This window comes from Polyodon spathula, chromosome 1, assembly GCF_017654505.1.
Source record: "Polyodon spathula isolate WHYD16114869_AA chromosome 1, ASM1765450v1, whole genome shotgun sequence".
NCBI classification, from domain to species: Eukaryota; Metazoa; Chordata; class Actinopteri; order Acipenseriformes; family Polyodontidae; genus Polyodon; species Polyodon spathula.
This window is the reverse complement of record NC_054534.1, coordinates 46787212-46813200: the sequence shown is the minus strand read 5'-3', so window position 1 is coordinate 46813200 and position 25989 is coordinate 46787212. Positions and strand designations below refer to the sequence as shown.

Genomic DNA, 25989 nt, shown 5'->3' with positions numbered 1-25989 from the left:
TAGTGAGCATTTCTCCTTTGCCACGATAATCCATCCACCTGACAGGTGTGGCATATCAAGAAGCTGATTAAACAGCATGATCAATACACAGGTGCACCTTGTGCTGGGGACAATAAAAGGCCACTCTAAAATGTGCAGTTTTGTCACACAACACAATGCCACAGATGTCTCAAGTTTTGAGGGAGCGTGCAATTGGCATGCTGACTGCAGGAATGTCCACCAGAGCTGTTGCCAGAGAATTGAATGTTCATTTCTGTACCGTAAACCGCCTCCAACATCGTTTTAGAGAATTTGGCAGTATGTCCAACCTGCCTCACAACCGCAGACCACGTGTAACCACGCCAGCCCAGAACCGCCACATCCGGCTTCTTCACCTGCGGGATCATCTGAGACGAGTCACTCGGACAGCTGATGAAACTGTGGATTTTCATAACCGAAGAATTTCTGCACAAACTGTCAGAAACCGTCTCAGGGAAACTCATCTGCGTGCTCGCTGTCCTCACCAGGGTATTGACCTGACTGCAGTTTGGCATCATAACCCACGTCAGTGGGCAAATGCTTACCTTCGATGGCCACTGGCACGCTGGAGAAGTGTGCTCTTCACTGATGAATCCCGGTTCCAGGCAGATGGCAGACAGCGTGTATGGCGTCATGTGGGCAAGCGGTTTGCTGATGTCGACGCTGTGAACAGAGTGCCCATGGTGGCGGTGGGGTTATGGTATGGGCAGGCATAAGCTACAGACAACGAACACAATTGCATTTTATCGATGGCAATTTGAATACACAGAGATACCGTGATGAGATCCTGAGGCCCATTGTCGTGTCACTCATCCGCCGCCATCACCTCATGTTTCAGCATCATAATGCATGGCCCCATGTCGCAAGGATCTGTACACAATTCCTGGAAGCTGAAAATGTCCCAGGTCTTCCATGGCCTGCATACTCACCAGACATATCACCCATTGAGCATGTTTGGGATGCTCTGGATCGACGTGTACGACAACGTGTTCCAGTTCCCGCCAATAATCAGCAATTTCACACAGCCATTGAAGAGGAGTGGGACAACATTCCACAGGCCACAATCAACAGCCTGATCAACTCTATGCAAAGGAGAGGTGTCGCACTGCATGAGGCAAATGGTGGTCACACCAGATACTGACAGGTTTTCTGATCCACGCCCCTACCTTTTTTTTTTTTTTTTTTTTTAAGGTATCTGTGACCAACAGATGCATATCTATATTCCCAGTCATGTGAAATCCATAGATTAGGGCCTAATGAAATTATTTCAATTAACTAATTTCCATTATGAACTGTAACTCAGTAAAATCTTTGAAATTGTTGCATGTTGCATTTATATTTTTGTTCAGTGTAATTTCACACTGTGGCAGGACCGAGACCGAAGCCTTGCACCTGAAATTAATGTGTTTTGTTTGATTAAAACATTAAATTAACATTAAAACAGTTTGTGTAAGATATAGCAGAGCTGGGAGGTCAGAATTCCCTCCCTGCCTGCCTAATTGGAATCCATGTGCAGCACATGTTCATTGACTAATTGATTATCAATTAACCCTGACCACGCCTTTAAAAAGGAATTGAAAAGCCAGTGAAGTCCTTTGTTTTGTGTGGTCTACCAGCTGGAAGCTGTGTGACTGTGTGTAAATCTAGGGGGAGTGAACCAAATACATGACCAGTGTGTTCAACCAGGGTCATGGGCACAATTAAGGGCCACTGTGTGTTTAACCGGGACCCTTGGTGTTTAGCAAAGAGACTTAAGGGATTTTAATCACACAAAACGTTATTGAAATGTCTGTTGGAGAGAGACCCTCCTTTTAGCAGAGGTAGTGTTCGGGTGCCTGTAGGCCAACTTTTGTTTTATTTAGTTGTGTTTTGACAAGTGTTGTGCTTTGCATTTTTGTCTTTGTTTTCATGTAAAACTTTGTACATGTCCTCCTGCACTAGGAATACCATTGTTGGTACCCTAGTGGCTGCCACTTACCACTGTAACCTGCCTGAGCAGCGTTTCAAATAACACCTCTGTATCAAACACCTCCCATCTATCCGAAGATACCCACACTCGTAACAGAACACCTGTTACACATGCCTATATTGGTTAACTGAATACTGTTATAAGATGTAATGAAAGTAAGATCAGGGTCATGGCTATGGGATGGAAATATAAAAAAAAATATTGTTAATAGTAAATATAATGTATAAGAATACAAATAAATGCATTTACCTGCTACACCCTGCGAAGATGTACTATCAGGAGACTATGTATTTTAAGTAACTACATGGAAGGTATCATATTACTACAATGGGTTTCTAGGCATGATTATTTATTTATTTCTTTTTTTAAATTGAGCACTTACACTAACTCTAACTTTCTTGGAATATGATTTTACCCAATCTGACAATGGGGGTCGATTCAATTTATCTAAATAATGGTGGAAATACTGTTTGTATGCACAGGTTATGAAAATTAAGTATCTAACAGTCTGCTGATCCTTCTTATTTTTTATTATGAGCTGATATGCAAAGTTCTGGGAGAATGTAAGTCTCCAGTGTCACGCCCTCACATCTATAAACCTGACAACTGAAATTATGTATGAGAAATTAGCCAATCACCATTAAGGATTTGTCCAAATTCCAGTAAATCTTGTCTTGTATATAGAACAGACACAATTCCATGTAGCTTTATAGTAGTTCTTCAGTACAATCTTTGCTTTGTGATTTTAATTAGGGATGCACCGAATCCAAGTGTTTTGGGATTCGAACCGAACCGAATACTGAATCTACAAAAACTGTCAAGTGAAGGAAACTGTTGAATGAAAAACAGACTGACAGCTACTAACAAGGGATGTGCACAACCTAGGTTTGAGCCTTTTAGTTAATAATTATTTACAAATGGAAATAGATCCCTGAATAAGACTTCAATTTTCAAGTTATCACTAGCCCCCCCCCCCCCCCCCCCCCCACAACAGAAACATCTACAGAACCGTTTACTTTACCTTTACAAGAAAGGAGAGCTGCATCTTTGCCAAAAAACACTTTTATTTAATCATGTTTCAACCTGTGTCACCTGATCTGAGTGTAGGGTTGACAACAGGCTCCAGAATCTCGAGACACTAAGGAAAGTAAGGTTTTGTAACTTGCCTCTCTAAACTGCAATGCATTCAGCAAAGTGAGTGTGAACTGTCGCTAAATTAATTTAATTGTTTAACTTAATTGTTACCAAAAGCACACACCTGCCTGCAAGGATCGTTTCCATCAATCAGATCTATACAGCAGCTGATTGGCTTTCTGAGTATCTGACTGGGCGGGACTGTGTGAAGTAAGAAATATTAAACAAATATAAACTTTACCTGCTGTCACAAGGTTAAAGGAAAGAGTGCAGGCGAGTGCACAGTTAGCTAGAATAATGGTGTTGCACTATTCTGATAGATATTATTTACGGTATTAAAAAAAACAAACAAAAAAAAAAAACAAGCAAAGCGATTAATCATTGTTACGAGGCTCATCGGATAGAACCGCCCCTACATTTAATAAACTGCTCAAGCAATTCACAGTCCCTTTACATACTGAATACATTGCAGTTTAGAGAGGAGAGTTAAAAAACCTGACCTGCCTTAAAGTGTCCAGAGATTCTGGAGCCTGTGTTGACAACCCTATCCGAGAGCTATGAGGAACAAATTACAGTGATGAGTGAACTGAATCTTTCTGCGAAATAAAACCCACCTTGATTTAAATGCAGTGTAACACATATCAAATAGGCTAAGAAATAGTTTCAATAAAATAAATAAAACACAAAATAGTTTCAATAAAATTAAGAAAACAGCAGTTTCCAAATGGTTCGACTTGTATTGGCACATTGCAACAGTGTAAACTGTAGCATAGTGTTCAACAGCATCTTGCGCATCTGACAGTTGCAAAGTTTCAAAAAATGTTTTTTTTTTCTTTTTAAATCTCATCATGATCTCTAGAACACGTTTGACAGACAAAGCACATGTCTACAATAGTGTGCCGTTGCTATATATTACAGGTTTACTGCTAACTTCACTCCATGAAATGTGTGATGTGAATGTGCTGTTTACATTCAGCAGCTGTGTGACGTGTTTACTGCATGCACCACCAGTAATTTAGAGAGTTGAGAGCTGCGACAGGGTTCATCAAACGTGTTCTTATTATTAAATACAACAGTTACATTCAATGCCGGATTAGTGTCTTATTTAAAAGAAGAACTGCACACATTGGAGAGCTGTATTACAATGGATGTGCACCTGGGCGGATATAGGATTCCGTGCATCCCTAATTTTCATAAATGTCATGTGAAGGGTATTTAGCAGCCAGAGCCCAAGCCGCAGGTGACCACTGTCGTGTGATAATAAGTTGGATGTAGGGTTAGGGTTACTCCACACACAACTTCCCTTAAAGTAAATGATCTTATCGGGGACTGAATTTAAATAAAACAGGAAAATAAAACTCATACTAAGTTTTCCCCTCGTTTTTATTAGTTCATCTAAACCATAATTCAGCTGTAAATAGGAATTGCTTCATAAGGCTCCCAGTACAGTTGCTCAGGATTTTCTATTTAATTTTTTTTTTTTTAACACAAAGAAATGTTTCAATTTATGGCACATATTGTAGTATGTAAATGCTATTTAATGTACAAAGAAAAAGCTATGAATGTTCTTGTTATAGGCTGCTAATAAACTTTAACCCAGAGTAATTTCAGATTTGACATAAGCAACAACTATCCAATGCAGTGGCACAAAAAGGGATTTTAGACAGTTACAGTAAGTCATTATTCTGAGTTCAACACATATGACTAATTCTGAAGATAAATCATTAAAATGAATTCACACAAGGCTTAGAAACCAAATATTATACAAGTACGTAAACAAATGTTAAACGACACATTGCACATATTAATATATTTTAGTGTCAATTGAGGCAGTTTTAGCTTGTGTATTATTAATGGCCAATACAAATAGGTGTAGAAACACTTAGGGCAGAAAGCATTCACACAAAAACTTTAATATACCTTGTTGTATACAGGTACAGAATGTCCAAAAGTTAGGGTTACTGTTTGACTATTGGGGGGAGTGGGGTTGTAACCAATGCATTGATTTATTTATTTCTGAATTCAAGGTAACTAATCTTAAACTGCATTCTGAAAATGTACTGTTTTAAACAATAGTTCCATTAATTCCATTTTAGCTGCAGTAGCTGCACTGTTGGCAGGTTTCTCAGACAGCACTAGTCTTTGACTACCTTACCAAAGGTAACATTAGGTAGTCCAATACTCTGATTAAATCAGGACAAATAAAATAAACCTGTATGCATGTACATACTGAAGGTATAACCACTGCAGTTCTACACAAATCTTTGGCTGACGACTAAAACTTTCCAGTACTTATTTTATCAATTCTAGCAAGCTAATCATAGACACTTTGTTATTATAAAAAGTGTATATACTTATGTACTATAGCACTTGCATACATAGTTATAACTATGTCCTTACATAGCACTCAATATGTACTACCTGACACTGAAAATGAAGTGCCAAACTGTACATTGAGGTGCCAGTCAATACACATTCAGAGCTCTGAGATTTGGTTAGCACTTTGCCTTCTTTCCATAACTCTCTACTGCTTCTTCAACAACGGTCTCATCCTCCATGATGTCCCTGCTCACTTTCTTTCCCACCAAGTCAAAGATATTCTGGGGAGGGACACCCTTGGGTTCTCCGACCTTGACTGTCAGCATGTCAACAGTCAGCACAGTGCCTTTGGGAATGGTTGTTTTTGCCACAACAGATTTACCCAACTGAAATACAGAAAAGACTGATAAATGGACAATTTACACAACTATTCTTTACAGAGCCCGCCCGTTCAACCACATGCTTGATGGTTTGTGCTTAAAACTAACTTGAGTATTCAAAAGTCTCCTGTCCTCTGCATGTTTCCACAAGTATGTTTAAGATTTACTGATGAAGACACAGAAAAACTGTCTCACTGACTTTACTTCTACTCGTTTTAGAGATTATTATTGGATAAATTTGAAATTAGAGATAACACTGGAACTAAAGCTATACTAATAGGATTATATACATGGATTTCATTAGGATAGCAAAAAGATTTTTATGTTTAGAAAGAGAAATCATATTTGGTCCAATGTTTAGATTTACCTTGTTGTGACAAGCCATCTCACAGGGCAGCATCTGTTTAATGGGGGAGCCCAAAGATCTCTCCACAGTCCGGATGGCCTGCACCAGTTCAGTCAGCTCCTGAGGTTCCAGGGAGGCCTGGTGGTCACTGCCCTTCCAGGTCTTGTCCAGTGTCACATGACGCTCAACAACTTTGGCTCCCAATGCAACTGCAGCAATTGTGATAGCAATTCCAGTCTCATGGCCAGAGTACCCAATTGGAATATCAGGAAACTCCTTTTGGTATTCCTTAAAATAAATACATATTTATATATTAATATTAATTTTTTATTAATTTTACCCCACCAAAGAATGAGATACCCTGGTATATATTTTTTGAAACTGCACAAAATAAGGATTTTAGAAATGGGTAACAGAACATTGCCCTTCAGTGGTTTATTACAGGGGTGGAGCAATAGCAGGCGCAGCTGCACTCGGGCCCGCGCACTCAGAGGGCCCAGGGGGGGTTCGAAATGTATATATGTTTTTGACAATATCCTTCTTATTTACATTTGCATCACTGCAAATTGTACCCTCCCTCATTTCAAAGGGTATTGCTATTGTCTTGATTATCCTAACTTTTCCCCCGGAGGCTGGTACGAGGCACGTCTTCATGGAAGGTTTTGGGGTACTATTCAGCACAGACATTTGCAGTTATATTCCGTGTGCACGATTCATCCTGTAGTTTAGACGGAAGCTGTTGGGTGCTGCTGCGGGCACCAAAATAAACTACAGCAAATCAACATGATAATCATCATAATAACGGTTTCTTATGCGAGACAATTTCTTCAAATGTCTGTGCAGAATTGCGAATTGTGTAATCGCAGAATTAGGGAATCCTATCAGGGTTAGTGATTAAACCTGTTCGTTTATAATTAAAAAATAGTGCAGTGTTGGATGTAAAGATGTATGCAAAATAAAATAAAGTAGGCAAGTAGAAAGCATTCTTATTATGTACTGTTTCATACATGCTAACATTCTGACCATTATATACAGTTCAATATTGAACACTTGATTTGATATGTTTGATGTTTATAAATAAGGGTTAAATTAACTTTTGGGAAGGGGGCCCACAATAAGGTCCTGCACCAGGGCCCACCTTCCTCTTCCTCCACCACTGGTTTGTTATCCATAATCCTTCTGAAATCTGCGGTAATGTCACTGTATGTAGTCAAAGTCACTTGTTTTTCACAATATTTGGATTTGAATCTGACAGCATTAGTTTCATTGTTAAAACGTTTTAATTTGCTCCAAGTATCCAGAGTTCAAAAATACCAAATATGTGCACCTTTATATCTAGTGCCTGTAGAAAGTCTACACCCCCTTGAACTTTTTCACATTTTGTTGTGTCAGTGCCTCAGAGTTTCATGCATTTAGATGAGGATTTTGTTTCACTTATCTACATACCGTACTCCATACTGTTAAGGGGAAAACAGTTTTTATTGAGAAAAAAATTACACATTAAAAATACAAACATAATTGGGTAAGTCTCCACCCCCCTGAGTTAATACTTGGTGGAAGCACCTTTGGCAGCAATTACAGCTGTGAGTCGTTTGGGATAGGTCTCTACCAACTTTGATACCAAGATTTGGCAATATTTGACCATTCTTCATTACAAAACTGTTCAAGCTCTGTTAAGTTCCTTGGGGTGCATTGATGGACAGCAATCTTCAAGTCATGCCACAAATTTTTGATTGAATTTAGGTTGGGGCTCTGACTCGGTCACTCAAGGACATTTACTTTTTCGTTCCTTAGCCACACCACTGTAGCTTTGGCTGTGTCTCCTTCTTGCTTTTAGTTTGGAGGGACGGCTTGATCTAGGCAAGGTTTTTGTGGTGCCATACACCTATCCACTTCTTAAATTGTCTTGACCGTGCTCCAAGGGATATTCAAGGCCTTTGATATTTTTTATACCCATCTCCTGATCTGTGCCTTTCAACAACTTTGTCCCAGAATTCTTTTGAAATGGCCTTGGTGCTCATGGTTGAGTCTTTGCTTTGAAATGCACTACCCAGCAGAGGGAACCTACAGCAACTGCTGAATTTATCCTGAAATCATGTGAATCGTTACAATTTAACACAAGTGGAGGCCACTTAACTTGGTGTGTGATTTTGAAGGCGATTGGTTACACCTGAGCTAATTTAGGATTGCTATTACAAGGGGGGTGGACACTTATCCAACCAAGCTATTTCAGTTTTTTTTTTAAATTAATTTTCTACACATTTTTTGAATATTTTTTTCACTGGAAGCTATGGGGTAGGATGTGCAGATAAATGAAAAAAAAACAAAAACAATTTTAATGCATTTTAATTCCAGGCTATAAGGCAACAAAAGGTGAACATTTTGAAAAGGGGGTGTAGACTTTCTATAGGCACTGTAGCTTTTCAGGCCCTTGACTGACAACAGGTCACTTTAACTTTTCCACTTCACATAATACAGGTCATGGTCTACAGCAGTGGTTTTCAAGTTGTGGTATGCGTGACAGGCTTGGAACTGGTATGCACAAGCCGACGATACCATTACTCAACCACAATACTCCCTTAAATCACACCATTGTAATGTATCAATTTGTTTGTATCACTGAAATCGCAAAGAAATGAGAAATTCTGATGTAGGGCTCCGGACTGCGACTAAAACGGTTACAAATGCAACAACAAAAAGTTTTGACAACTGTTTTTTTGGGGTTAGGGACAAAAATGCTGCCTCTCCCTTTAAATGCATGTGTCAATATTTACGATTGTGACATGGCATCGGTCTGTATAAAAAAAAAAAAAAAAAAAAACCATCTATCATGTTTTAATAAACTGAAGTGTGAAAGACGGCAAAAATTAGATTGAATACAAATGCTTTTAAGTGCAGAGAGGTATTAACAAAAGCAGAATACGGAACACCAGTTTCTTGCCACAGTTGTGATGGTGACCAAACATGTGCAAGTATGCTGTGTAAAAACATAGCTTAAAATGAACAGCTGCATTTAAGAAATGTAGACCAAGAACAGCAACAAATACAAATACACTTAAAGTTTGTGTCTTGCACATGTGCCATCAACAAAATGCTCTGGAAACTTTAAATAATTAATGAAGGGCTGTAATGTAGCAAAAAGCACAACAATTAAAAAGGGAAGTGAAAATGTTACCGTACCAAGCTGAAAGTTTTGAGTCAACACAAACAGATTTTTCTCATCTGTTGCATCTTGCATCCTAGATATAATAGATTTAGTTACATTGTTCGCTGTAAGGAGTTTAAGGATGATTTAATTGCATAGTAGGTTCCCCAGTTAGATGATAAGCTGATAATAACTCTTTAGCCAAAGAAACAGGCATGGTAATCTAAGACGTTGTTATGTAGCGTGAGTTTTGTATTAAAGGGGGGTTATCAAACTGACCATTTTAAGAAACGGTAACTTTTCAAAACACTCCTCCAAACAGAGGCCTGACTGAGAGGGACAGCCTGGACAATAGTAGTTTGTGGTTTGGCTTTTACCCCAGACTGTGGCAGCATTCTAATAAAATGACGTTCACAAAGCCTTATCACTGCTTCCTATCTTTCAGTCCCTGATATTTTTTGTGTATCAAATACAAGGCTTGAGATCACAGTCTGAAAGTACAAAAATGTGAGACAATTCTCTGGTGTCGTACTTAGGTACACTACATAGGCGTTGTACAAAAAATCTGGACCATGTACATGCCAAGCTTCTCGTACCATGCCATGGTCTTCCTTGTAGCCTTGTACGGCTCCAACATCTGCTCTGCCCTATCCATGCCTCCCACGTATTTATTATACTCCAGGACACACTTGGGCTTGCTTGTGTATTTATCCCAACCTCGCACAGTAACTGCCACCGTGGCCTCATTGTGAATGGTGGTGAGAAGGTACATATCTTTTTTGTCAGTGTATTTAACTGCCAGCAGTTCCTCACAATGCTGGTTTCGCCATGCCTGTTTGTTGGCTACCAATTGACGTGGAAATGCCTTCCTATTGGGTCTTATTGTACCACAAGCCATTGTATCTGTGTACAAGGCCCTAAACCCCCCCCCGGACTTGAAAAATCATGTGATATTATCTTAAAAAAAACAAACAAAAAAAAAACTGCAGCATGTGTGACTGTTCTTACCATAATCACCCGTAAATTGACGTTCTCTGGTTCCAGTGGATATGCACTGGTGCACTGCAGGATACAGAAGTTTGGGTTGTTTGCTTTCACCGTTTGGTAAACACGGCGCATAGTCTCCATGGACTGCATTCCACTGGAAACCACCATCGGACGGCCTGGCAAAAGACACAAACAAGATTATAATGTAACTATTTTTTGGTGTTATCTCATTCTCATCTTCAACCCTATTACACTTGTATTTAACTTTAAGAGTGCAAGAAGAGTGCACGGCAGTAACCAGTTGTGATTACATTAGCACACAGAGGTCTCTGATTGAACCACAAAGACCTTAATCACCTACATGCTGCTTACCTTTCTTTGCACATTTTTCCAAATATGGAAAGTTGTTGGTGTCTCCAGATCCAACTTTGAAAAAAGGCACGTTAAGTTCATGAAGAAACTCAACTGCCATCTGCCAAAAAACAAAAAACATACTTAACAGGTAAGAATGTATCAGTGTTAAAACAATCTTCTTATCAGGGAGCAAATCACAGTGACACCCAAAACAACGATTGTTCATAGTTCTTGGCATCAATATCTCATCACTCAACCAAGGCCTTATTCAAAAATAAAAATACACAGTAGTCTCCGCGTATATGAACATTATATGTGGCCCTCACTGAACGGAGCAGCTGTCAAGCAACGTGTTCAAGTTACTTGATTTATTCAATAAACCATACATAATTCAAAACAAGTAACATACCTGGTTGTACTTTTAAATGGTCAGTGCAAATGCTGACGTTACTCCATCCATTCACAAAGTCAACAGATGTTTTACATTGTTCTGCTTAGCATTTAGTATATCTATTCAACATAAAGCTACATTGGGGTTCTAATTTCAGTGTTACTGAAGTTCTCAGCACTTGCTGTATCCATTTGTTTACAAGTTTAAATTTAGCCGGAGCTGTGCTCACAGAAGCTGTTTCATGGCTGCCTAGCAACAGCAGCTGTGTGCAGTCCTTACGGGTGAACTCAAGCGGGGGTCTGTTAACATTAGCTGAAAAAAAGGCAAAAAATTGGCAACAATTTCAAACAGAATGTTTACTGTAGAATTTTGCTGTTACAAGCATTGCATGATTAATTAGGATCTAATATGCCAAATCTCATTCACAAGAACGTGCAGGGTTTAACACTGACTTTGAACACTTTAAAAAAAAAAAAAAGACATGCTCGCTTCTATTGGTAGCTAATATAAGTCTTTTCTGTGTACTCGATATGTAACATATTAGAATAGTTTTTTTAAAATTTTATTTTCGTGTATTCGACTACACCCATTCCTAATACATTTATTAATTTTGTAATTCATTAAGCTGAAATAGTGAAATGGCTAGCAATACAAATGCAGACCTGTCAACTCTTCCTTATTTCCTGGGACTCGCCTGTTTTTTTGGATACTTCTCTTGGGTCAGATTTTCTCCTGTATTTTGCACAAAACTCTACTGTTAAACCCCTTTATGTAGCAAACCTTTAATTTCTGCAAAAGCTGTGTACAATCTGTGGTTACTGCAATCCCCATCAAAATATCAATGCACATTTCAAGCTTCTTGGACAACATATTCTCACATAATCCTAAGGAACTTTGGAAAAAGGCATACTTTCTGTAACTATGCAGGACTGATTTTAACGGTGCTGTGACTAGTTCAGCAAATCTGTAGTAGACATAATCCCAGACTCACAAAAGTCTAAAAGTCACTCAAATAGTGAAAGGCGTTTCTATTACAATTGCTTTTAGAAATTCAGATAGACTGATAACATGTGCGTACATACTGTAAGTGTGCATTTAAAATTAAAGACAGTTGACAATGAAATGTTATTGACAATGGTATTGATCTGCCACATGTGCAGTGTAATGAATAACTAGTCCCCTGTGAAAAGTGCAGAAAGGGTCCATGATTTCTAAAACAGAAGTTCTTGAATTCTGCGGTAGCCTTTTAGAACTTAAAACCAACCTGGTTCTTTGTTAATTTCTTTTTATGTTCTCCATTTTCTCAGGCCTGTGTTTCAGGTGTTTAAAGTGCTGCTTTCCCATTGAAGTAGAGGAAACAGGGCTCCGACAGTTTCTTCAGAAACAGCATTGCACGGTCTGCAAAACAGTTTACCCTCGTCCTCATACAAATATCCCGGGTATTTCCCAGCATGATCAGCTGCTGTTTTATTTCCTATGTGGCTTTTGCCTCCAGACACATGTTTGCTCGTAACAAATGTATCCACTTTAGCTCAGGATTTTAATAACCACAGCACATCAGTGTCTAAAATGAGTGGTTTGCTTTTCCTAAGAGCGGGTTGAGCAAGATAAACAAAGGTATTCAAAAATCTCAAGGCGCCACCTTGTGGAATGTTTAAAAAACTTGAGTTTGTTCTTATGAATACTAGTTAGGCTTGTTGCCATGGGAAAAATCAATAATTCTGCAACCCAGAGTGCATTCCATGTTGTTTTTCAAATAACGTTGCAATATATTGCAATACCACATCACATTGTTGTGTGTATTTGAGCTTTTTTTAATTATTTATTTTATGATGGACTTATTGAATTTAGAGGGGGGTTTTCTTGTTATAAAGTAGGTTGCTAGACTTTTAGGTTTGTTGTGTGATCTGAAAGTAACAACACCAAGTGAGTATGCTTTGCTGTCATGCAAAATCAACTACAGTGAACCTGTTTGCAAAGTATTGGCTGCTACCAAATCAGCCTCCTACAACTACAGTTCAATAAGAACCACAGTGGCCAAGAGAGAATTTGATTGTGAAGCATCTCATGGTTGTTTTTCTGTTTGATAGTATTCCTTTTTAAAAGCAATTGCAAGGAGCAGTGTATCACAGTCTATCATTCTACCAAATAACAAAGTGGAATAGTTGCATGCCTTTGTCTTATGTAGGTATTTAATTTCATACGGCTGCAACGAAGGGTACATTTTGACCTTCGAAGGTTCAGAACACATTACCGAAGGAAGGTTCGAACCTTTGATACTACTAATTTGCATTATTTACTGGTGACATCACCATAGCTACTTGTTTATATTTGATTGAAAATCCTACCATTTTTACAGGTAAGCCATACAAATGGAATAAAACATTTAAAAATACATTACATAGAACAGTAATTATGTTTTTTATAATTTAAATAAAAATTAAAATACACATTTATTTACACATAATTGATGCTGCTACGGGGAGCTTGCATTGCAGCAGCACTAACTGCAGTGGACTTGGGGAAAACAAACTTAGTTTACCTACCGTAAACCTGGTTCCCTGAAAGAGAAGATGGACTTCTTGGAAGGTGTCTGCCAAGGTGTCTCCCGTGACTGGGAACAGATCAACCGTCGTCGAGGTAGTTCATCATTCTGACATCTTGCAGCCACAAGGGGGCGAGGACAGCGTTTACGCACTTTGAGAACATAAGGGGAGCCAGAGAGAAAGGCAGCACGGAAAACTCGTAAACGTTGCCTTGAATGGCAGTGTGGAGATATTTCCTGTGCTCTGGACGAATAGGGATGTGAAAATATGTGTCCCGCAAGTCCACTGTCGTAAACAAGTCACCCAGCCGGACAGACTGGAGTATGTGATGATGAGTCAGCATTTGGAACCTCCTCTGTTTCAAAAACCGGTTAAGGAACCGCAGGTCTAGGATGGGGCGCTAGCCGGTGTCCTTCGGCACCAGAAAGAATCTCGAGTTGAACCCCTCCCTGTGAGAGGTGGGGTCTACGAGATGAACGGCACGCTTGCCCAACAAGGCTGTCAGTCTGTCTGTAGCACCGAGGCCTGAAGCGGATCCGTCATGAACGTAGTCGTGATGCCGCGAAAAGGAGGGGGTCTCAAGCGAAACTGAAACACGTAACCGTATTCTACTGTTGCGAGCACCCAAGCATCTGAGGTGCAAGCACACCAGTAGTGCAGCTTTTGTGCCGTAAACTAGGTCCAAGGCCGCAAGCCTTCAGGGGCCCTGCTGAGGTGGCTGAGGCTGAGGCGGGGCTGACTGAGGCGGCTGCCTAGGGCAATTGCCCTGGAACTGCCTTCTAGGGTGCTGCTGCGTGTACTGGCCATAGCCTGCGTGCCCTCCACGTTGCGGGAGAACCCTGTCCCTTGCCTGAAGTGAGGACTGATGGCGACGCCAAAGGACACCCAGAGGGTTTGTGGGGACTGGTGACCATCCGCATCAGAGGTGTGTGCCAGTGGCTCGACCTACCTCGCTCTGCAGCGGGGGGATGGAATAACGTGGCCATCTGCCTAGATGCCTCCCGTTCTCGGAAAGACCGCTGCAGGATCTCCTCCACTACTAGACCAAAGGTATGGCCTGTCAACATAGGCACGTCCAAAAATGCAGCCTTATTAGCATCAGGCACCCCCACCTGTGACAGCCACAGCTGTCTGCGCGCAAGCACTAGGCCAGCCAGGCGCCTGCCCTTGCAGGCCGGAGATCTGGAGCAACGTGTGCGATAATAATCACAACTCAGTGGCCACCGGCTCTGGGAGCGGGGTGTCACACAAAATGTCAGCCATGTACGCGACCAGCATGCTGGATGTGTTCACCAGACGGGTACTCTGAGCCCCCGTCACGCAAGCCCTACGGACACGTGTCTCCGTAACCCTGCATTGCAGGTTTGGGCACATAAGGTCCTTGGGCAGACCTTCCACCGATGAGCCTTCACCAAGGCTGCAATGGTGGAGTCTACAGGGGGGAAACCCCGCCAGGTCCAGCTTCTCCGCCCCTTCCAGCGAAGTCATTTGAGAACTGTGCCTCAACTGAGTATACGCTGTGGCTGAGTGGTACCGAGAGGAGCGCACCTCCTCCACAAAGTCAGGGAAGGCGGGGAAGGGCTGGGGCCGAGAAGCCACATCATGCGGCCAAAAGTGATGAGTGATGTGGCTCTGCCGCTGTTGCCCAGGGTTCCTGCAGGTATGCTTCCGAGCGCCCCATGAGCGCGGGTATTGACCCCAAACAGCGGTGGAACACTATTAACCAAGGACACCACGGAAATAGGGACCACTTTGGTCAGGAACTCTGGTTCCGCCTCGACCTCTAACTCCGCTGGAAAAGCGGACTCCCCGTACGAGGCCACAATGGAAATCGTGACCTCGTTCAAACATAGTGCCCGGTCTTCCTGCTCGCCCTACTTTCCCATGGGCAGTCGACTCACAAACAACAGACAGAAAGACAAGCAGCCTGACATGCATAGAGAGCAGGTGCTGAGGACAGTATAAGAAAGAGAAAAAAAGGTTATGATTTAGGAGCTACTGATTCCGTGAAATTGGCAAGCCAGCTTTCAGCACAAAGTGCAATGGAACTAGCAGCACGCTCAATGCAGCGCTTTAAGTAATAAAAAGGGCTCAATGCAACACAGATGGTCTTACCTTACCAATCTGAGAAGCGAAAAGAGACAGATCCTTCCCTGCGTGACGATTTTGGTGGGTGGGACCGAGGAGGTCATTGCGGGAAGGGGGGCCTATCGGCAGCTTTGATAGTAAGAGCTCAGTGACACCTACCAATAGGCAGGCGTATATTCCATAAACAATGTTTGATGGCAATCTTCGAATTGAAAGGGAACTCAAATTAAGTCACCATTCCATCAGTCAGTCACATTTTACTGCTATTATTTATTATTATTATTATTATTATTATTATATATTATTAATAATAATAATAATAATAATAATAATAATAATAATAATAATATGAATTTACAATTGTAAAGTGAACCCAGAGATTGACTGTGCCTCCATGATAACAGTCGCTTGCACAGTTTGCATTCAACTCTTTTTTTTTGGTCACCTTGGCATTTAACAAAAAAATTCCCCAAATGGCAGAGGAGTTTACGGTACACTATACAGCGCTTTGCTGTCGAGATGGTGAATGAAGAAATTTGCCTCTGGTTAACACGAGCTGGAGGGGAGAGGGACGGACAGTGCGCAGTTTTTTCAAAATTAAAATTATTAGTGTTAGCGTATATGTTTTTCATATTCTACATATTGTTTCATATTCTACCACCGCACTTGTCTTACACCGTCGTGTACACTTGATATTGAGTACATATTTTACTGAAGCACTACAACCGCTATATTGTTTTCTATTCTAACTACACCTCATCACTGCAAAATAGCATGTAAACAAACGGCAAAACAAGCTGCTGTTTCTCTTACTAAGATTTTTCGAGCTCTTAAAAAAAAAAAAAAAAAAAAAAAAAAAAAAAAAAAAAAAAAAAAAACCTGAATGAGGCACAAGTCGCCAAGCAATTTGGTGTTTCCCGTTCTGGCGAGTTGCTTCACCCTTGTATAGTCCTGCTGCATTTTGTAATGTGTGTAGGGGAGCGTGTTCATTTTGTTTGACAGTTAATGTATTAATGTTAAGTTAACCCACCAGTTAATTACACATTAGGCCTGCATAACGATTTAAACTTTTTTGAATGTGTTGTTTTGCTTCAGTTTTATTAATATTAGTGTGTTACTTTATTATTGTAGTTTATTAATATACACTTGCCTAATTGTTTTGCTTTTACTTATTCAGTTCATTTCAAATGTTGAAATACATACGTCATGACAATACATATGTATTTATTTACTTATTGATTCATATTTATGTCTGGTGGCTAACTCCGTCTTGGAGAACACTTCGGCAATAAAAAACACTTTGTTTGCTTCCCGAGGGGTGTTCTCTTAGCCCGAGATACTGTATTACACTTTACGTTTATTGAAAAAGACATACATCAACTGAGAGAATCAGAAAGAAAAAATACAGAAGCAAAGAATATTTATGCAAATTATGTGCAGGGGTGTGCAATTAAGAAATAAATAAATCTTGTACAAGGGACTAAATGCTAGAAAAAAAAAAAAAAATCTAACTGTCTACAAAACACACACACAAACATAGACTATAACTTTTAGGATTTAGCTTTTATTAAAACAATGAACACAATCAATTAGTGATTAATAACAATTTTACTTCATGAAATCAAACAAATAAAGAAAACTTAAATTCAGTCTAAGCATACTTGCCAAAACTGAGCCCATCTCATTTTTGTGCATGACGCATGGCAAAACAAACATAACTAAAATAAAAATTCAAATTACGTCAGACGTCACACACCTTGTACTATGAGGTGCAGCATCAGTATCTTAGGTTTCTGTATATATCATGATTTTAAAGTGCTGCATTTTTTCTTTCATTTACAGAAAATGATGACGAGTTGCCAGATCTTCACATTACGCACCTGTCAAACAATTTGGTGTAAAATGAAAACCAGACAGGGTATTTATAAAATCCTGAGAGCTGTGGCTACCACTGATACTTCTACAGATTTTAGGCAGGAGATCACTACATTACACTTATGCAGACATTTCTGAAGAAACTTCCTTTTTTACATTCAAACTAGGAAATCGTAGGGTAATTTCATCAGCATGAAAGCGTTACTCACTTAATAATCTTCAGATTCCCAGCTGTTTAGAAAGTATAACACTCTGTATTTTCAGTGGATATTTGTCCTGATACACAAGCCGAAAGTCACACTATGTCAATCAAACCTCAGACAGGTAGGAGCGGAATGTTTAACGGATTGGTTTCTAAACTACATTACCCAGAAGAACGACGATGATGCTTGTTTAATACGTTTTGGTTTCCTATATGGCCATTGGATAGAGAGAAAGAACTTTGTTTTGTGGGCGTTTCCGTGGGCGTTGCACTGTCGGTCTCAAAACATAAAGTTGTATCAAAAATAATTAAGTAAATCTATAGCTTTATAAACCTACCGCCAACCACCTGATTAAGTAGCTTTAAAAAAATTGCTAAACCGTTACATATAAAATAGTTTAGGGGTTTTTGCGATTTTTACTATGTTAAATATTCTTCCTAGAGCTGGCGGTCAAACTTTACTGGGCTCTCACTGTAGACAAAGGCAATGTAACAGTACTGTTGATTTAAATATGTTTTCTACTGCGTGTGACAGAGGGTTTGTGAATAAAAAGGATATGTACGTATTTCTGCTTTAAGGTTTAGAGTTACACATTTCTTTTTTTTTTTTTTTTTTTTTGTATGTGCCAGACTTATGCAGTTTAGAGTTTTCAGGGTCTTGCATGACCTAGAAATCTACAGGAGTTTTTTCTAGCAACAGAACGTTGCGACAAAAGAAAAAAAGTACTTGTCCGTCAAGCAAAGTATAACGGTCAAACTTCTTGTCCCTCACACAAATCTTGTTGTTCTGGGTGTCGGGCAATATGAATCGCACACCCCTGATGTGTGAATAAATTTAATCAAAATCTGCTTACCAGGCTTTGAAACTAACCAAAGTCACAAAATGTACTATGTGAATAACCCCAAAACTCTGTACCCTGTCCAAGATGTGACTTGAGCTAACTAGAATGACAGAAATATAACTGCAGAGTACTGGTGACTATAATTTCAGCATTGTGCACTGAACAAAGTAATATAAAATGTTACACAGAGTGTATATGGACCTTGAATATCTTTCCTATACCATTATCAGTTTGCAGGAGTTACACACTAAGAACTGTGCATAAAGCATACTGCAATCTACATACATCCCTACATTTTTAAACTTAAAGAATAACAAAAAAAAAAAAACACTGAAATGAACTAATTTAAAATACAAGATAAAAAAATGAAGGGCCACTGCCCCCTTTTGCTTTACCTCATCCATCCCCGAGGCTGTGAAGAAGATCCCAATCTCTTCAGCATATTTCTGGAGCTCCCTGTACTGCTCATGACTGAATTCAAGATGCCGCTTGTGCTCTCCATAAGTCTTCCCCCAGGAGTGCGGAGAGGTGTAAGGTCGCTCCAAAGCACTCTTGTTAAACTTGTATTCCAGCTCGCTCTTCTGAAACTTCGCACAATCAGCCCCACAGTCCTGAAAGAACACATATCAGTACTAAACACAAATGGTGAAGACAGGCTACCTACCTATTAACCCTTTGGCACTAACACAGCTCACTAGGCTGGCTGGTTCTATAGTCTATAATAGTCAGTAATATTAGTATTTGCTGTTGTACCAGTGGGCGAGTTGAAAAGGTACAGCTGATAGACTACTTAACCTTCCTAGAACCTAGTTTCTTGAGGATACAAACAGTATCTGATAACTTGTTATTCACAATAATCTTACAGGCTGCATTTCAACTGAGAAAACAAAACACTTTTTGCTCAACAAGCAGCAGGACTTTAATAATTTTGAAATTATTAACATTATTCTTATTATACAAACAGGTTTGTAATAGAGCAGTGTTGCAAATAAATTTAAATCACATGATTAACCTTTAATCCATAAACATACAAATTCAAAACCTTCAGGTATTGAACACAACTGAATAAGATACTCCACACGTGCTAGACATCATGACAAAAAATGAGTGTTACAAAATTTCATGTACTTAAAAGCTTCTTGTGTCATAGAAGGAACAATTTTTGCAAATAAAAAAGTTGCCTTTCAGTACATGTAAATGATACTGTATTACAATCATAACTAATAAGTTACACAGTTGTGTACAAAATGTACTCTAAATGATTCCTCCACTTGTATGACAACTGCTAAGAGTTGTATTGTTTGTTGGAAACATATTTTCTGCAGAAATGCCCAATTCATTCAATGTTGTTAATTGAAAATGTTTATGTAAGAGTCGAACTAAAAGATTCGTGAAGATGGGATGATTGCCTGCAATAAATCCCCCATACACTAGATGGTAATTTCCTAGCTTCTGCCATATACCAAAGAACACCACAGCTACTCAAATCACTGTTTTCAAACTATTTTTTTTTTTTTTTTACTAACTTTTTATTGGCAAGATGGCTATTACAAAAGTTTATTTGGGAAGATGGTAAAGAAACACTATCTAGTTACTCATCACTGCTATCTCGATTGGCATGCCTTAATAAAATAACAACAACAATAATAATAATGTTAAATCTTTAAATAAATGTCTGATTGAAATTGTCACATTTAAGTAAAGGTTTATAAATGAACAAGTAACATTTTTGATGGATTTTAACCAGACAGTGACCTTACGGTCATAATTTGCAGAAAGCTCAGGTGCATACACGCTTTTTTTGTTGAATTCTACATATGCTGCACTTCAGATGTGTGCATCAAAATAAAAATAAGCATGCTTTAGTAAATGTACATATTGGTGCTGAAGTAGCACTTGTGTGTCTGTTCATTTTAGGCTCAAGAGGTTAGTTTCAATAGTTGAGACTGCATGTACCTATGGCAGCTGGTACATGCATCTGCAATAGCCATCTTCCCACTAAAAATAGCTAGGAAGCAGTGATACGAGTAACTAGACAGAGTATCTAGGCCATTTTCCTTAAGAAAACTTTTATAACAGCAAACTTCCCACAAACAATAGTAGTAAATTGTGATGTGTAACTAGTCTTTGCCAAATTAATCAAAATGTATTTTAATACCCATCATACCAGTAAGAATTGGCAGAAAATGGTATGTTGTGTTTTACCCCCTTTTTACCAAATGCAGACTGTATTAATAACAGTATCTGTCCTCAAAATGTATATTCAACTGCGTACTGCACAATTACAGATCTATTAAAACAGGTGTCTATCAAAACATAGTAACATTGTAAAAAAAAGCGTAGACGTTATTGTAGTGGCCTCTAGTGCCTGTCAGAGTAATCGCAGGTAATCATCCAGTCATCCCGATCTTCCTTTACCGCGACCACGTAGCGCAGAGCAGGGCTTCTCAAACTCGGTCCTGGGGACCCCCTGTAGCTGCTGGTTTTCATTCCAGCCGAGCTCTCAATTACTTAACAAGACCCTTACTTGAACTGATAATTTGCTTAATTAGATTTTTTTTTACCCCTTTTCAGCTATAAAACATTTCATATTTCATGGTAGCTATAACATTTGATAAGTAACTTGCACTACAACTGTTTATGAGCTGAAAACAAGTAAACATGTCTAATGAAGCAAATTACCAGTTCATTTAAGGGTCTAGTTAAGTAACTGAGAGCTCGGTTGGAATGAAAACCAGCAGCAGAGGGGGTCCCCAGGACCGAGTTTGAGAAGCCCTGGCGTATAGGATACGACCAAACAACTTTATTATTAACAAACTGCATGAACATTTGTTTTAATATAATAATAAGAATAATAATAATAATAATAATAATAATAATAATAAATAATAAGAATAATAAGAATAATAAGAATAATAATAATGTCCAAAAACTAATAGCTATACAAACTGTCATTGCCCACATTACCTTTACCATCCGGATCATTTTCTTGGCTATTTCGATATCTCCTTGGTGATTCTGCCCGATTTCTGCAATAATGAAACAGGGATGGTTGCCCCCAATCATCCTTCCAGGACACAGTTCAAATTTTAGAGGCATGGTAACGATTTCTAATTAACAACGATCAGCTTAGTACCAGACCTACAACCTGTCAAACGACTCACTACGGACACTGCAAACTGAACAGGAAGTAAACCACTTATATCCCGGAACTGTACTGAGCAATGACGATCCCAAGTCCGTTTGCAGGTGGACCAATCGAGAGAAGCAGTTGAGTCAGACTTCAGAAGGCAGTGGTCGTGCTTTCTATAGCTATTGGTCGTGTTCTTATAGGGCAAATTTCTGGAGTTCTGCACAGAATCACGGTGACACGCGTTCTTCGAGGGCTGCTACATGACGTCACTCAATTTAACCCACAGAAATCTGTGCAGAGATTCTGCACAATCCAGAGTAGCTTTGAAAAGTTATTGCAGGAGACTGGCTGCTGCTGTGAACTACAGAAACGTTGCAGAAATCATGAGTGACCTACTAATCGTAATGCAAATAATCACTAAAACTACTGCTGCCCCTTGTTATTTGGCTACTGTTGTGGATTCTCTAATAAAAAGTTGATAATGAGTTCCAACGAAAAAGAGCAACACAGCTAGATAAGAACATAGGAAAATAAGAAAGGTTACAAACGAGATGAGGCCATTCAACTCATCTTGCTCGCTGGGTTACTGTAGTTTATTGTTCCTAGAATCTCTGAACTGTTTCTTGAAGGATCCCAGGGTGTCAGCTTCAACAACGTTACTGGGGAGTAAAAAGTGCCTCCAATTTTCTGTTCTAAATACCTCTTTAATCTCCACACAAACACACACACACACACACACACACACACACACACACACACTCAAACACTCGCGCACGTTTGTATTCCTATACTTGTGGAGACTTATTTTTATTTACTATTTCTAACTCCAGTCAGACAAAACTCCACACAGGGTGAAAGTCGATGTGGACAACAAACTAAATATTTTGGCACTTTTAGTTTTTTTTTTTTTTTTTTTTTTTCTTTTTTAAAAAGCATATTTAGTTCTCAAAAATGTGTTTTACAAAGTGAGGACGTCCCCACGATGTCGTTTTTTTCTGGAGTTACTATCTTTGTGGGGACATATTCTCAAATTGTGTCCCCACATTGATAGTAATACCTAACACCCCGCCCCGCCCCTCGTCTCCCCCCCACACACAGACACAGACACACACACACACAACGTAATGAGATGTAAAATAATAACAATTTTGAAAAATACAATTTTGTTTATTAAAGTAAAATAAAACTAAATATAATCAATACATAACAATGTCATAACCTTAATGTTGTGTTGTGGTTTCAAGCGCTTCAATGTGCTGCCTTTATTTATTTATTTATTTTTCCGGTCCTTCTGCTAATATTTAACTCTGTTTCTGATATGCCATCTCTATAATATGTATATGCTTAGTTACTTTGTGAGTTCTAAGAAAATGCACAGTAGTCAACTTAAATCTTGTGTGGTATTCAAAAAAAAAAAAAAAAAAAAGTAAAATGAGCGATGCGTATTACAACTGTCTAAACTTGCTCACATTGTACTTTTTTATTTTTTTGAAAATAGGGTACATTTGATGCAACGGCTTGACAGACGTCAGGCAAAAGTATAGTTTAACGCCACATTTAATTATACACCATATTATTATTATTATTATTATTATTATTATTATTATTATTATTACTATTATTATTATTATTATTATTATTTTAATGACAGCAAACTAACACGATGTGGAGCTTATTATGACTTCAGGGAGGTGACGTTCACTGTGTTGCTTAGATACAAGAACAAACACAATCCAGTCGATAGTTCACAAGTCGCCGTTCAGTAATGCGATAAGGGTAAAGCATAGAGCAGTTGCTTTTGCGAGTAAAATGTCACTCGATTACATCGACTCGTGCTACAGTAATCGCATTTTAAGTTCTCTTAACCAACAAAGGAAAAATAATGAACTTTGTGATGTGGTTATTAACGTGGGAGAACAGTCTTTTCACGTCCACCAAAACGTTCTGCTTTGTATCAGTCCAAAGGTGAGAAGCCTCACCTCCCACTGTGACATTGGCTTATCAGATGAGCTTTCTATCAATATAGACACAAACTACATGAGTGCCTCGTCAGTGGAGGAACTCTTGAATTACTTTTACACTGGTAAGGTTAGTATCACCATGGAAAACGTGACGGAGCTACTAAGGGGGGTGAAGCTGTTTGAAATCAAACGGTTAAAGAATTATTGCACGGAATATATGCAAGCTTTCCTTAACAAAACCAACTGTTTTAGGGTTTTAAAAATAGCTGAGAGCCATGATCTGCAAGAGCTTGCTGAAACAGCCTACAAAGTTATCCGAGATCAGTTCTTTAGCCATGCAGCGAGCAAAGACCTTTTAGCTACCCCATACAAGGTATTTTCCAGGCTGATTAAGGATGAGAAGCTGTATGCTCAAAATGAAGATCATTTGTTCCTGACCATGCTCAAGTGGACCAAACACATGCCAAACAGGGTGAAACATTTTGAGACGCTCTTCTCATACCTCCATCTGAGCAATATTTCAAGACCCATTCTGCTCAAGCTCAGCAAGGAGGAGGACCTCATCAAGAACAATGTGGCCTGCATTAATAAAATTATGGAAGTGGTAGGACATAAGAAGACAGATGGCCCCAGAGACATCAATGTGTCTCAGAGGAAGGGAACTCTGATAGAAGCGGTTCTCGTTCTGGGTGGACACAAAATCGACGGCCATTTCAGCAACAAAGTATATGCTTATTTGATCGCAGACAACAGATGGGTAAAAGTGACTGACATGCCATACAATGCAGCTGCCCCTGGTGCTGTTAGCCTAGGAAAGTACTTGTACCTGACTGGAGGGACTAATGAACTAAATCCCAGCCTGAAGGCAGCATGGAGATATGATTTGGATAAAAACATATGGAGCAAAATGCCAGACCTACCTGTTGGCCTGGTTTTCCACACTATGGTGGCCTGCAGAGGATCTATATTCACAGTAGGGGGCAGCATTGCTGCCAAAAAGTACATCTCTAACATCTACAAGTTTGATGAGGAAGAGGACAGGTGGGTGACCATTGGGAATATGAGTGTTCCTTTGGACTGTGCAGAGGCTATTCCCAAGCACAACAACATTTATATTGTCACTGGGAGATGCATGGTAAATGACAAGATCAGCAGGGTGGGGGTTGTGGACTGCTTTGACGTCACTTGTGGAACAGTAAAGAAATGTCTGACTTTCCCAATTGAGTTCAGGCACAGGCCTATAGTTTCAATCCACAAAGGGGACATGATTAAATTACAAAGCCACAAGCAGAGCTTGGACATCAACATGCAGAAATGTAAAGTCGTCAAATGCCCTAATACCATACCTCTTCTGCCTAATAACGCCAAATTGGAAATATCCTATGCAGTGTGCCAGGTTGGTGACAATGTGTTTGTGTGTGGAGGGACAACACCAGTGGATGAGGTGAACAATGTATTCACTATCAACCAAAGTGCTTTTCTATTTAAACAAAAAAGTGGCGAGTGGGACATTCTGGCCAAACCAATTGAGTCAATGGACAGCTCGGCATGCTGCAGAGCTAAGCTGACATGGAAGATTGGGCAAACATGTTTAAAACCTGAAATCAAGACGAGTTTAATCAAAGTGTCAGATCTACAATAAAGGAAGTGGGCACATATGTTACTAGGAATATTGTTTTTTGTACAGACATATGCAATAAATTCTAATTGTTGAAATTAAAATGGATTTCAATTTAAAGATTTGCTCTGCAAGGTGTTCACTTCTAGATATCTAGAAAAAGCAAGACTATTTCTAAAAATAAAAACTGAATAAATAAATAAATAAATACTGAAAAACATAAGTCCCAATGTAACATTGTATTGGAGATACCTCCCAAAGAGCTGATGCAAACTAATTTAAACTTTGATTCAGACAGAATCATCAAAATCCAGCTGAAATAATGCGATAGAGATAGCTATCAATATAATGGATTGGACAACAAATGTACAGCATTTTGCAAATAGCCTCCTTGTCATGATTCTGTAAACATAAAAGCTGCAATCCCCCACTGCCTAATGCAATAATGGGATTGCAACTTGCATGACAGTTTCAAGGACAATGTGGGAAAACTTCCAGAACTGAGCAACTTTAATAGAGCTGGTAGGTAGGTGGGGGGTGGGGTGGGGACAAATCAATTAAAAATAAAAACCTGAAAAGTCTTCATTAGATAAGTTTTTACCTCCTTTGCTATGACACTCCTAAATAAGCTCAGGTGCAACCAACTGCCTTCCGAATTCACACAATAAGTTACATGGAATC

At 39.2% G+C, this 25989-nt stretch overlaps 2 protein-coding genes across 2 annotated transcripts; one reads left to right on the top strand and one right to left on the bottom strand.

The window, feature by feature from the left end:
• Window positions 1-4486: 4486 nt before the first annotated feature.
• Window positions 4487-21789, bottom strand: nansa (N-acetylneuraminic acid synthase a). Its single transcript, XM_041256688.1, has 6 exons — window positions 21564-21789; window positions 18992-19207; window positions 10671-10770; window positions 10320-10474; window positions 6188-6454; window positions 4487-5826 (listed from the first exon to the last, which is right to left on the bottom strand). Exons 1-6 carry the CDS (start codon window positions 21693-21695, stop codon window positions 5617-5619), a joined length of 1080 nt encoding a protein of 359 aa, XP_041112622.1. The 5' UTR covers window positions 21696-21789; the 3' UTR covers window positions 4487-5616.
• Window positions 21790-23538: 1749 nt separating this feature from the next.
• LOC121320572 (calicin-like) lies at window positions 23539-25332 on the top strand. The gene has a single exon (XM_041259063.1). The coding sequence runs from the start codon at window positions 23539-23541 to the stop codon at window positions 25330-25332; it is 1794 nt and encodes a 597-aa protein (XP_041114997.1).
• Window positions 25333-25989: the final 657 nt, after the last annotated feature.